Genomic DNA, 14,483 nt, shown 5'->3' with positions numbered 1-14,483 from the left:
TGGAGAAATTGGAAAGAGTCCAGCGGAGGGCAACAAAAATGATTAGGGGGCTGGAGCACATGACTTATGAATAGAGGCTGAGGGAACTGGGATTAGTCTGCAGAAGAGAAGAATGAGGGGGGATTTGATAGCTGCTTTCGACTACCTGAAAGGGGGTTTCATAGAGGATGGATCTAGACTGTTCTCAGTGGTACCAGATGACAGAACAAGGAGTAATGGTCTCAAGTTGCAGTGGGGGAGGTTTAGGTTGGATATTAGGAAAAACTTTTTCACTGGGAGGGTGGTGAAGCACTGGAATGGGTTACCTAGGGAGGTGGTGGAATCTCCTTCCTTAGAGGTTTTTAAGGTCAGGCTTGACAAAGCCCTGGCTGAGATGATTTAGTTGGGGATTGATCCTTCTTTGAGCAGGGGGTTGTACTAGATGACCTCCTGAGGTCCCTTCCAACCCTGATATTCTATGATTCTATGAACTATTATATCTCAGGTAAATTCCATCACTATAGCATAAGTGCTATATAAGCATGACAGCAGCTCTGTCTTTCTGGCCTCATCACTGTTTTTCAATAAAAACTTATAAGAAAATCCTATAAATGAGTATTAAAATTCATGTTTTAGACACAGAATTTTTTGGCTATGTCTACATTACAAGCTAGGGGTATGATTCCCCTACTCGCATACCAATACTGGTGCTAGCTCTCATCAAGCTAGCATAAGTATAAATAGCAGTGTAGTCGTGGTAACACGGGTAGCAGCAGCGGAAGCATGGCTTAGCCGTGCCAAATACATATCTGTATTTGTATGCCAGCATGGGAATCACAGCCCTAGCTCATAGTGTTGACATAACCTTTGACTATGTAAATGTTCTAGAGCAGTGGTTTTCAACCTTTGCAGACCCCTACAGAATTTGAAATGGAGGTACACACCCCCTTGGAAATCTTAGACATAGTTTGCAGACCTCCAGGGGTCCGCGGACTATAGGTTGAAAACCACTGTTCTATAGTAACGATAACCTTTTGCGGACCCCTTACACATAGTCTACTGACACCACATGGACCACAGGTTGAACACCACTATTCTAGGGCAAGTAACAGCAAACTATTTGAGTGTATAAGAAAATATACACAACAAATGTATTTATTTACATGACACCACATTATTATATCTGTGAATACATTCCATCAACATGTTATTGTAAAAACATCAAGCAAGGATTAATCCAAAACCCACTCAAGACTCTCACTGACTTCAATATGTTTTGGATCCGGCCCAAATATCGTTAGGGGAAAGATATTTTAAAGCACCTAAGGAATTTAAGAATACAAGTCCCATGGAACATCAATATGTCTTATGTTTCTAAATCCTACCCTTAGGAGTTACGGAATGTGTTTTACTTGTGATTTAAGCAATTGAAAGAAAGATAAAACAAAATACTTTATATCACACATTCCTTGTGTGCATACATTCTGTTCCATACCAGACATGCTTGGAAAGTGGTTATCAACCCTGTAGAGTTTCATTATATCAACCTATGTCCATATACCATTATATCTCACTATATATAGTGACTGTGTTAATGATGCCATGCAGAACACAATGGCATTAAGAGAGACGAAAATGCAACGCTGTGTGGTTGTTTTCCATCAGAAGACAACCATAAGGCTAGAGATTATGCAAAGAAAGACTACCTAATATTTTAGTTGTAAATACATACCAGAAATGGAAAGCACATTACAAGAGGGAGTCTAATATGATCAACACTGAACATTAGCACAGCAGTCAAGACCAAATCCATGCCAGTGGTACCTCTAGAACTAAAATCACAGGATACCTTCAGAATCACACGCCGGCGATAAACTCTTGTAGTGATTCTCTGTTCCTCATCTGAGCTCGACTCACTCTGAATCTCAATGTCACTGTCACTAAATTCCTGATAAAGGCAGTTTTAGTATATTTTAACAGCACATTTAAAAGACAAAACATTCTGAGCAGGAACACCCAGGAGAAAGAAAAGGTTATCATAGATGTTAATTCATCCTGTATCTAGCATGTATGCGGTGTCTGCAATCTTGCCCATTAGTTTATTGTGGGGTCTTTTTTGCTCTTTGCTGTGCTGTAGTTTGATAAATATTCCATTTATGAAGTATCTTAAATGCTTTTAAAGTTTTTTTTTTTATACGGGGCAAATAATGAGATCCCAAAATGCATTTGAACAAATGAATCTCAAGCATCTTACTTTTACAGCATATGGATGTGAGAAAAAACAAACAAGCCACAAGTTACAACTTTTTGCAAAATTATGCTCAAGAATTAGCAGTTTGAACAAAACCAATGCTAGAAATCTTGGCCCATAATGTTCTGTTAGAGAGTGTTCCATTTCCTGCCCGAGGAAACAAAGCAGTTCATGGTTTCTGAACTATGAGCATGACCAATGCCCACTGATATCTTTCCATTGACTTCTATGAGCACTGGGTAAGGCCCTAAATAGGAAATGGAATCTTAGAAATGGGAGGGGGTGAGGAGAAAGGGATGAAACTGTACTGGATCCATGAGTGTAACAAGTCAGTTACCTCCTGAATGATTAAACAGTAAACACCAGTCAAGATCCAGGGAGATAATAAATAGATATTTTTCATTTGTAGAATTTTATTGAGTAAATGGCTTTCCCACTCAAAATTTATGATTTCAAATTGTATCAAATAATTCCAGGGCTAATTACAAACAGTCTGTATTTATTTTAAAAAACTAATAAAGTAATTTAGAAAGATTAAATTGTGACATTATCTTGGTACAGTAAGATGAGTATTCAGACCCCAATGCCCACTTGTGATCACAAAAATCTGAGCATGTGCACATGTGCCTGTTCTTTGCAATACACTGGGATGCATACACTGCCTGTTCTCTGCATACACTAAAGTGTGCACTTCCACAAACCATGACCAATTTTTTAGTGTGCATACAGGTGGCTGTGGCAGTAAAATGAGTGCACATGCTACAGGCACAATGCAGTGGTAGAGACCAGTCTGAAAACTTGGCCAGGTATCAGCCACATTTTTTATGAATCTAGAAATATGGTAACTATCTCTACAATTATTCACTATGACTCTAAAGTTGAGAGAGAAAAGGAACAACATTACTTATTAAAATTCTGCTAACTAAATATATTAAACCTCTTCCTTTTTGTCTATCCAGCCCAGCATGTAAAACAAGAGTATTTCTCAGAAATGATCTATAAAGCAAAGAAAGCAAGCATGAGAGAGAAAGAGAGAGAGAGGAACAGAAAAGGAATATTCAAAGGAAAGGAATGCAGATAGGTAAACATCTCAAGACAATACAAACCTATCTGTAATGTGCCAACCACACTACTGCTGCTATCCAAATAAATAAATCAAATTAGTTTAATTTAATTAGGATAATAAAAAGTGATAGGAAACAAAAATGGATTCCCAATAATCACAAAGATGTTGGAGAAAGAGTGCCATTAATTAAGGGGTTAAAGTATCTTCTTTTAGTTACGATGGAATTTTGCCGCCATTGCATTTGGAGCGGCCATGACACTGTTACAGCACTCCAACAGGAATAATGTTTAATAGTTCTGCGCCTTTTATTTAAGATAAAATTCATGTGAACCGGATGCTTGTGAAAGGTGCAGCCAGAGCATCTATTCTTTGAACATGGTACAGCTGGGGCAGTGGCAGAAGAGAATTCCCTCACCATGCCAGTATGACTCAAAACCATTTTTTGGTAGGTTCTCTGAAGAATCTTTGCCAGCTATAAAGGTGAGAGTTCATGAAACTGTAGTGATGGTTTCTGTAATGTGGAACCTGTTCACTAGGAACTAGGCCACCAACTCATTTCACACAGGCAAGCAAACAGCTACCCAACGGTAATGGTTTGATTTACATCCATAATACTCTGGGCCAAAATTTGAAACGGTGGCCTAATGATGAAAGCCCATATCCCATTGCCAACTCCCGAGCTCCTTCTTAATGTCCCTTTCCATCCTCAATGGCAAATGGCTTGTTTTGTGCAGTAATTGAAATTGTGCAGTAATTTTTTCCTGAAGTCCATCTATTTTCCCACTCAGACTATGATTTCTTTTTTTCTTTATAGATCACTTCTGAAGAATACCTCCCAGATATATTATAGTGGAAATTCTCCTTGTCTTTTCAAGTGAGTATATGTGATAGCTCACTAACTACTGATTACAAATCATTCAGATCAAAGAGATTAGAAAAACCAGAAGAACCCATGTCTTCACTGATGTACCATAACAGTAGAGTCACTAGTCAATTCTAGCAAACTGTCTGGTAGTCTTACAAGGTTTGAGAGAGACTCAGAAATCACATAGCTCTGCAGTATCCAGCTTATTTAAAGGTTGTGTCATTAAGGTGACTTACTTGTTATTTGGGGGCGCGGGGGGGGGGGGGGGGAGAGAGAGAGAGAGAGAACGAACTATCACCCTCTCCTAGATGCTACAAGGGAAGTGCTGAAAGCAGTCTTGAAACTATGCACACATTTATTTTCCAAATTCCAGCATAGAATCTTCAAAAGTGAAAAGAGCCAGAGAATAAAAAGTGGCTAACTGCCTGTTTTCTGACACTTGGGTAACTACCTGGTGGAAACACAAGTAGAACGAAGGGCTTTTACAATATTTTTGTTTAAAAATTTTTAAAAATAAGGCGAGGCATTTGGGTCTAGTGCACTAAGCATGAATCTGGGAGTCAAGACTCCTGAATTCTGGTGCCTGTTATGCCACTGATTCAATTTGTGGCCTTGGTTAAGTCACTTATGCTGCCTGCCTCAGTATTCCCATTTTTTAAAAATGAGGACAACAATACATTCATAAGTTCTGATGCGAAGTCCACTGAAGTAAGTAGGAATCAACGCATTGATTCAACTAGCTTTGGATCAGGTCTTTACTTTACAGGGGTGTTGAGAGAATTAATTAGTTAATACCTGTAAAGAACTTTACAGCTTAGATGTGTCACAAACTAATAAATAAGAATGAAATACAATAGTACAGTACATAATTGCTAAGAATGATTATGTTACCGGGTATAAAGGGACGCGGGGTGAAACAATTAGGGAGCACTTTAAAATGAACTTAAATTTAAACTAATTTACTGTATCATGTTATGAAAAAATTTAGTACATACTACAAATAAAAAAGTTACATTGCAAACAAATTCCAAGATATATTTAAATGGATCACTTAATATTTATAATTCCTTAATTTATTGCCCTCAGTAAAATAGAGTCCCTGTATAGAGGACAAAGGGAGATGGAAGGAACTCCAACACATCTGCCCTGAGATTTTTCTTAGCTATTTTATAGATCATTAGCTTCCTGGTGGCCTTATTGTTTATCCAATGGCAACCTTCCAGCTGTCGGGCTTCATAAAACAGAATTGTCGTGCTGTAAACAATTATTTGAACAAACTTAATTAGGCTGCGGGAAGGAAATCAGCTGTTGAGAGTTGCACTAAAATTCCATCTTGAGCAGACAACTGGCTGGAAGGATGCTGTGGGTGGAACACGCACATGCCCAGTAAGTATTTAGGGACATGCAAAGTAGGCAATGTAAACTGCAGGGGAGGCAGTAGACCACACCCATCACTAGATGGAAGAGCATGTCCTCTGCTAGAGAAGTGCTTTGTACACTGGTAATTCTCTGTAGACCTGTGAAAGACCACACAGCTTGGCCTTGTGCATTTGCAGTGTGGATGAGTGTGTCAGGGGAACAAAGCACAAATATTAGGTTAAATTTCACCAGCTAGATAAGGTATTTTCCTGAAAATGAATGTAGTGAAAAAACAGGCGGGGAAGATTCTCTGCCCCGCTCTGCTCGTTTTGATGGCACAAAGAACGGAAACCATCTGCATCTCTCCTGTAGGAATAGAACCATGGAAGCTAGCTCCTGGCACCACCCTTGACACAGCTACCAGCAGAGCAGGCGTGTCAGGGATGGGAAGGAGACAAGCTCCATGGTGACTGCTGCTAGCTGATGCAGCTCAGAGCAGCCAAGAAGGCAAGGCTGGGTACCAGACAGAGAATTACGCAGAATTGTCTCCTTGATGCCCCCCAACACTATTTCACCCTTGCCACTTATATGTCAAAACTCGGTGGTTGAACCGTTAATTTCCATTATTGTAATTTAGTAAATTAATCATACGAAATTGGTGTTAAAAGGGAGAAAGATGAGTTAACAAAATAAATTTCACTATAAGTTTACAAAACTTTATGTCGATTAATACGTATTCAACTAGAAGATTAATAATTGCAGGACCATACCTTTTGTTCAGACGTTGCTGCTCCCGCCTCTTCCTGGATGTTTGCTCTTGGCTTGCTATCTTCAGGAGTTTTCCAGCTCATCTTCTTCATGCTGACAGGCACAGAGGTTTTAGACTCTTCTACTGTTGGCTTGCTGGTCTCTTCTAAAGATTTCTGATATGATGTTAATAATGTTTGCTCTTCAGTATGGACAGAACTTCGTGTTTTTGGTTTCAGAGTTTCCTTGTCACTCTGTTTTCCCGCTTTGTTTACGGACTCTTGAACATAAGATTTAGTCTTTACTTCTGTTGTAGTTTCTGTGCGGCTTCCATTGGCTTCAACTTTCCCAGTTTCTCCTTTCAGATATGAGGTAATAGAATCCCTACATTGGTCCGGGCTACAAAAGATAAACAACAGACAATCACGCAATGTTCAAATCGCTTTCAGAAATGCTAAACAATTAGCTTGCTGTCAAGATGCCTGTATTCTCAGTTTGTACTTTTTAAAAACAAAGAAGCAAAGATTTAAATGTAATATGTGAACATCAAGCTATTTAATATTCCTGTATTAGGTACAGTAATTTCTGCCTGGGTGGTCTCACTTGCAAAGGCATTGAGAATTTATAGTTCCTACTGAACACTGAAAATCAGGTCACATGTTTTTATTCTAAGCCCTTTCCAGTTAGGGGGGAAAAAGAAAAAAAAAGAGGAACAAACCAGGTCCACCAACGTGGCCTTATGAACATATGAGATATATACTCACCTGACACTACTAGTTGATTGCTACTTACTACCCTGAAGTTTCTGACTGCATTTGGTCGTATACCTCAATTTATCACTGATGCTCACATAATTAGCTCTTTTCTGAGAAAACTACAAAGTTGGTAAATAAACGGTATCAAGTTGCTAATGAAACAGAATAAACATCCTGCTAACAAGACATAATTACACATTTAAGTATTCTGTCTGTAATTCGTTTAATCAGGTACAATATCTCCTGAATTAGGTATATTTCTCAATTAATCCAATTTATCTCTGGATAAATCATACCAATATTAGATCATTCACATTGCAGTATTGAATTTCTCATCACTTAAATCCTACAGCCACTGAAGTCAATGGCAAAACTCCCAATGAATTCAATGAGAGAGGATCTAGCCCTTAATAAGTATCTCAAAATGTTTTAAACCAGATCCTCAGGTGGTATAAATTGGCGTTGCTCCACTGAAGGCAATGGAGCTCTACTGATTTATACCAGCTGTGGATTTTACCCCTTAAATTGATATCACTCATAAAAGGTGCAAATCAAGAACCAAGAATCCAGCCTAAATATTAAGTTGAGGGGCTTGGTAGATACAATGGGCAACAGCTACAGTAGCTCCTTCCACCCCTTCACCACATATGAAATATCAGGCATGGGACTACAAAGTCTTTCAAGAAATAGACTATGAATGCCCTTGATTCTGCAAAGCAATTGACCATTGGAAAGCAGACAATCTCTTGTGCCCACTTTTAAAAAGGTGTGGTAGGCTGATGTGACAGAAATTATTTCATATAAACATCTTATTTATAAAATTAATTACAATCCTGAAGAATTTGGGATATGGCAAAAATTAACCCCTTACTTGTGGAAAAACAAAGATATGCAAGCAAAAGGAATAGAGATTTAGGGAGTGGTGTGGGAATGGAAGTGGAGCAGTACAGGACTCTGCTTCTATAAAGTGTTTATTTATTGTTTGTCCATAGTTCATATTATTCTTCTGCATAAATCTGTTTAATTGATTTTAAATAAAAATACATTTTCTTTTAAAAAATGGAAAAGAAATATCATCAACAACACTGGAAACACCTAGCTCTGAAACAGACACATTAACTACCAATCCTGATACATTATTTCAAATCTACTTATTACTGTTGTTATTATTAATTATTATTATTATATTTCTTTATTCATATTCTGGTAGTATTCACAATGTGGTAAGCGCTGTCCCTGTCCCAAAGAGCTTACTATCTAAGATTTCTTGTGAAGAAGAATTGTTTAAAAGGGATGCAGCATAGCCATGTTCCTACAAATTATGACAATGCAGCAAAAAAAATGACAAACAGGAAGCGAAGACTGGTTGAAGGGAGACTCCAGAAAGTGCACTTGTTGCATGATAGCTAGTGAGCTTAACACTTTTGTTCAGAAAATGAACTATAGATGATCATCTAAGTACTAGAGTAGTTCATGCACATGGTCGAATGAATACATTTTACTGGTATTGTACTCTGAAGTATATTATTGCAGGCTTGATTATTATTTGTGCTTGAGTCTTTCTGTATGGGAGTGGAAATGCCATGAATGTGGTGTTTCCTTCTACGGTATTTCTGCATAAATGGCAGGGGGGTTGCCCTCCCATTCCTCAAAATCTGCCTGTCTTTGGAGATCTGAAGCAGGCAGGAGACATGCACATATAGGCTCCTTTCCTTTGCACAGCTACCCTGGAATACTAACACTGTTGGCCCTAGTTCCACATTATGGAGAGGAAAGCAGTACAATTTACTTCTGGCTTAACTGGGTTGTAGAAGAGAACCCATGAGAGCAGGGCACAGACACCAATTCATTTGTGGGTGTGGAAGGGAACACTGGGTAGGGGGCACTAATAAATAAACAATAAGCTAACCATACTTAGAGTATGTCTACACTGGAGCTGGAGGTGTAATTTCCAGGGTGGGTAAACACACCTGTGTTAGCTGTGATCAAGCCAGTGTGCTAAAATAGCAGTGGAGTGGGCTAACCAGCCGAGTATGATCCTGTCTGAAACATAGGTACATACTAGGGCGGTTAACCTATCCTGCTACTTGTGTTACCATGCCAAACGGACATTTTTAGCTCACTGGCTTGATCAGTGCTAGCACAAGTATGTCTACCCAAACTGGAAATTACACCGCCAGCTCCAACATAGACATAACCTCTGTTAATTACTTTTTTTCAGTGTTGTGGTGACATAGACATAGCATTTAAAAGACAGTCTATTCTTAAACAGCATAGTTTAGTGAATTTTGATTTTTAACTTTTTATTTTCACTGTCTTTTAAGCAACTAGTGAAGTTCTTGCTTGCTGTGAGGATGCCTAAGCCTGTTGTATGCATCATTTAAGACAGTTATAATATTTTACAAATTATTTAAATGTTGGCTTTAGATATTTAGTTGTCAGAAATGTTTTTTTTAAGTTATCCTAATTCTAAAGCGGTCAGTGGGAGAGAAGCATAGTTGCAAGATATGTATTAAGGGCCTAATCAGTTGACCTAAATGACTTTTGGAGTGTTTCCACTGGCTTCAATGGGCTTTGGATCAGACCTTTATAGAAAACGTAATCTACATCTAATAGAAGATAAAGCATAGTTATCTGACCCATATGATGATAGGTATTTAAAAATATATATATTTTCTTGGACCTTGCTGATAGTGTTCCAGACTTGTGTAACAAATGCAAATACATTAAAACCATGCTATGAACTTGAATAACTTCAGAAGGCTTTTTTTAGAAATCTAACATCTGGAGGTGAAAATAACATTGAAAATGATTTGTTTGAAGACAAACATCTATATTCCAGATCCTTACCTATCATCTAGCCGATCTAGTAGTTCACCACTTATTCTGCGCCCAGGCGTTGGTGGTTCAACATGGACACTTGATGCCTCACTCTGCCAACCTGTAATTGAAGACATTTCCTGTTCTGCTTGCTGAACATCTTTAAGAATAGACCACACTTTTTCTTCCGTCATCTCCTCAGACTCAACTCCTTCTTCAAGATGAATGTCCTCAAACAGAGATTTAAGCTTTTCTTCTGTCATCTCCTCATCAGTACCAGACTTTTCTCTCTCATGCTGTTCAGTTCTCATTCCTGTTTGACTAGTCTCTTCACTCTGTATTTGTTTTGAGTACTCAGCATCTTTTGATATCCCACCATAACTACCAAGATACCGAGGATAATCATTCAGGTCCACTTCCTCCAAATGGCTTTGGCCTACAGACATATCTTTAGGTGTTCTTTCTTTAGGTACTGAGAAATCAGGTTTGCTGTCTTCCAGTGAAGTATCTTCTTCAATCACCACTGGAGGTCCTCCTGCTGTACCGTCTATATTTCCCTGTGAAGTCACTAATGCATCACTCAGTCTACTAGGAGTTCTAAGGGGTGACTCTATACTAGAGATATCACTAAAGAAATCATCTTGATGGAAAGGGGTGGGTGGCACGAAGCGCAACCCAGTGGGAGTTTCCAGTTCCACTTGAATGGTGGGATAACCTAAGGAAGACAGTACATTTGGACTGACTGGAATGAAGTATGGAGCAATACATAAGTAAACGTAAAGTGATTGATGAACGATAGAAAATATGAAAATATTAAAATGAGATGTTGTAGCCATTTAAGTGTGAATGTAAATTTGATAGATTTATCGGTTTACCCTAAATGGATGCAACACAAATTAGAGTAGCTAAAATGGCTAGTTGCTAAAATGGTGGCAGCTACTGCTTTTGACTTCTTCAGAAATCAACACTCTGTAAAGGTTCTAATGAATGGTTTTGAAGCCACTTTAAGATTTTTATAGCAACAGCACACTGACTCATGAGCAAGCAAATGGAATAAATATGGATAGAGTTGGTAGTCCTTTATATCTAACATTGTATTTTGTGGCCAAATTATGTAACACTCTCTCTCTCTTTGTTTTGGTTCATGCAAACTTGATGAACATAATCTAAAGGAAGAATCTGATCATAATGCTGGACAGCCAGGTTGTGCTGTGTGGGGTGTATGTGTGTGGGGTGGGTGGGTGGGGGTATTTTTGTTGTTGTTGCAAATATCTATGTCTAAAACAGGTCCACATTTTTAATATCCTAGTTTTAAAAATTACACAATACTTACAATACTATGCACTAGTATACTCCAATTTAATCATTGTGCCACAAAAATATAATTGTTAAGGAACAAAGAATAGAAATGAATCTCAGTGTGGCTAGGAAAGAAGAGTAGATTTTAAAATACAGCAGAATAAAATCTAAAAATAAAAAGGTGTCAGCAAAAGGATTACAGAACACAAACACCACAGGGGAAGAATCTATATAAAAATTTCTGGTACAGTAAAGTTATATAGATGAGAGGACTGTAGTGAGTAAGGAGATCTTGGTGATCTTGGAGACTGAGGAGATCTTGGTGACATGGGTACAATCAGAAACACTGATCAAATAAAGAGAGAAAAGAAAAGATAAGTAATGAAAACATGGGAAAAATCATTCTCAAGGATTAGACTGAATACACACAAATGAATGACAATGAAATGTAAAATTTACACTCCAGTAAACAAATATTAGGCTGAATATCCTAGGAAAGGAAGACATGTTTGGGGGTTAAGTTGACATTGTGCTGCCTGTTGAAGGAGGTGTATCAACAGGATTTTTTCTGAATCAGCTGAGAGAAAGGTAAAGAGCGGTCTGGTCTTGGTGAGGAAAGGAAATTTGAGGAAGGTGAGGAGAAGAGAAGAGGAGAGACAGAAAGTAACTGTGGAGAAGCACATTTTCACTGCTGCTACGATTAAAAGGTGCAAGCAACATTTCAAGAGGAACTTTCTTAAAATGTCAACAGAAAATTATTTCTGCAATGCAATGATTCAATGACCAATGCTGCTGCTTAATAATAGAGCACATTAAACTTATATAGTCTAATAATCAGAAAATCCCAATATAATGCAGGAAGAAGATTAAGACATCAATACACATTTGAAGAAAATATATACAAAAGAGGATGTTTTGTACATAAGGCAGGGTTTTAAATCAGAGCTGAGGTGACCAGTGCCACCAGTGTATTTTAAAGATAATTTCAAAAAAGAAATAGCAGTAATTAGTGGCTCCACAGGACCAATACAAAATATACGTTTGCTTATTGCCATTCTGTTGTATAATCAGAACACCATTTGTCCTGCAATTCTTGACTTACAGAGTAATTTGGGTTAATTTTGAGCCAGATATTGTAATTATCTTGTATAGTTGTAAACTATTACAAGTTTCCACTTATGTAAAATTGATATTTTCTCATTCAAAAATTAAACACTCAGGTTTATATTGACATTTTATATTTGGAAAATTATGGTTTAATTTCTGAAAGGTTTCAAGTATAAATTCTGAATAAATTCATTTTTCTCAAAGCTGCATATTAGTAAATTGCAAATTCTTTTAGTGTACATGCCATTACTAAACACTAATTTCTTTTTAGGAGATTTCCTAATGCCTAGTGTATGGAGATGAGACTGAAGGATATCTTTTTTCCTGGTAGTGTAGGGGACAGTATACCACCATCTACATTACAAATAATTTTTAATGCATGAGCAACTGTCTAAGTGTATGATTTTTCATTTGACAATTGAAATTGAAAAACACTAAAGTGCTTGATCAATCTGCACTGAAATTAGGGGGAACAACTTTATTCATGTATATATTTTCAGGATTGGACCCTTAGCTTTTGAGACACAAGCTGACATAAAATGATGAAAATACTATACAAATGTGTATTAGAGTTTTGCATTTCATATTGCATTTATGAACTTTAAAAAAACATAAAGCGATTCTAAATACCATAATTGTGATTTTGACGAGAGAAAAAAACTTTAAAATGAAAAGAAATTAATTAGTCCTTCACAATTTACTGTCTTTTGAGAAAAGGTCTGTTTATAATATTTTTCTGTATTATTGGACATATTATTGAAATAAATATGTGCACAGAATTCAATTACCATCAACGGGATCATGAAAAACGTTATTTTCATCTGCAAAACTTCTGGTGCCTGAAATGTTTCCATAATCAAATATTGGTCCTTCCAACAGGGTCACAATATCTATTCGGTTAATTTTTGTCAATACAGAGGTTAAGGCATCAGCTGGAAAATATAATAAGTAACATGTCAGAAAAAAATTCAGTCATCTTTGAGCTATGTAATTGTTTCCCTCAGTCTCAATCATACTGGATTAATTAGAAGATGCTGAGACATATGTTTCACCTCAGTGCTTTTGTTTGGTTCTGGAAAGTTATATTTACTAGCTTGTCTAAAAATCATTCTGTGGTATACTTATATGAGGCATATAATGTCTAGTATGATTCTCCTTCACAAGGTAATTACATTGTTTTTGATGCCATCATTAGAAGCAACATGACTGAGACCAGAGGGTTCCTAAACAATATATTTCCTTGCTACTAGAACAAAATATCCTTCCACTAAGGATGTCATTGTAGACTTTGGAACAACAGGTGACTGAACATAGGGCTAATGATCAATAAATGCAATGTGCGGTTTTGTTGTAGCCATGTCAGTCCCAGGGTATTAGAGAGACAAATTGGGTGAGGTAATCATATCTTTTATTTAGACCAACTTCTGTTGGTGAGAGAGAGAAGCTTTTGGAAGAACTCTGGGTAGCTCGAAAGCTTGTCTCTCTCACCAACAGAAGTTGGTCCAATAAAAGATATTACCCACCCTGTCTCTCTAATAAATGTGATGGTATTTAGATGTGGAGAAATCTTGTTGGGCAGATGGTATTTCTGCAAATGACCCTAAGGGTGGATCCCTTTCACATTCACCCTTACATTTCAGACTTTTATTTTTGTTAAATTATAAGGCATGTCCCCTAAAGATCTAGGGACAGAAAGGGTCCTCCCCCCATCCCATGGCAGAAAAAGGATCTGAACAAAGTGAAGTCAGTGCAGCTCAGCTGAAACAGGGATAGGACTGGTGGGAAAGTCCATACAGTTCATCTGCAGCTTTTGCAGGGAGCTAGGGGGTGGCTGGTGGAATCACAACTCTCCAGACTCACTGGCCAAACCCAAACATCATGGGGGAGGGGGAAGGCTCAGCGTGTATAATGGCTGCAATAATGGCAACAGGATGGTTCAGCATCCACTCTGCAACCTCTTATAGGGGATTCTGTCCCACTGACACATGCGGCCCACCCCAGGGTACAGGCTGAGTACTTATAAACAGTACACATTCTTCAGTGGTTTTACTGACAAAACTAGTGAAAAAGGACACTTGAAAACTCGAAGAAAAATTATCCTCATTCCTTTTCATATGCCTGGAGAATAATAGGCATTCAGAAGATGGATCAGGCCAGTGACACATGTTGGAGCTGATCGGGACAGCTAGGAAGGAGATTTAACTGAGCTAAAGCAGGATTGTATGGGTTGGAAGA

General features: G+C 37.8%; 1 protein-coding gene across 3 annotated transcripts in view; it reads right to left on the bottom strand.

Moving 5' to 3' along the window:
- Nucleotides 1–14,483, bottom strand: part of ANK3 (ankyrin 3) — a 305,045-nt gene that overhangs the window by 12,618 nt on the left and 277,944 nt on the right. For 2 of the 3 annotated variants that reach the window (XM_065407162.1, XM_065407163.1), the window contains 4 exons: nt 13,037–13,180; nt 10,225–10,557; nt 9,873–9,963; nt 6,291–6,666 (listed from right to left, as the gene is read on the bottom strand). In XM_065407162.1, the coding sequence (XP_065263234.1) occupies nt 6,291–6,666; nt 9,873–9,963; nt 10,225–10,557; nt 13,037–13,180 (944 nt within the window). The remainder of the gene's footprint in view (nt 1–6,290; nt 6,667–9,872; nt 9,964–10,224; nt 10,558–13,036; nt 13,181–14,483) is intronic. The other variant, XM_065407161.1, reaches the window with a different exon arrangement.

The sequence above is a fragment of the Emys orbicularis genome, chromosome 7, assembly GCF_028017835.1.
Source record: "Emys orbicularis isolate rEmyOrb1 chromosome 7, rEmyOrb1.hap1, whole genome shotgun sequence".
Classification (NCBI taxonomy): domain Eukaryota; kingdom Metazoa; phylum Chordata; order Testudines; family Emydidae; genus Emys; species Emys orbicularis.
This window is presented reverse-complemented; position numbering and strand designations above follow the sequence as displayed.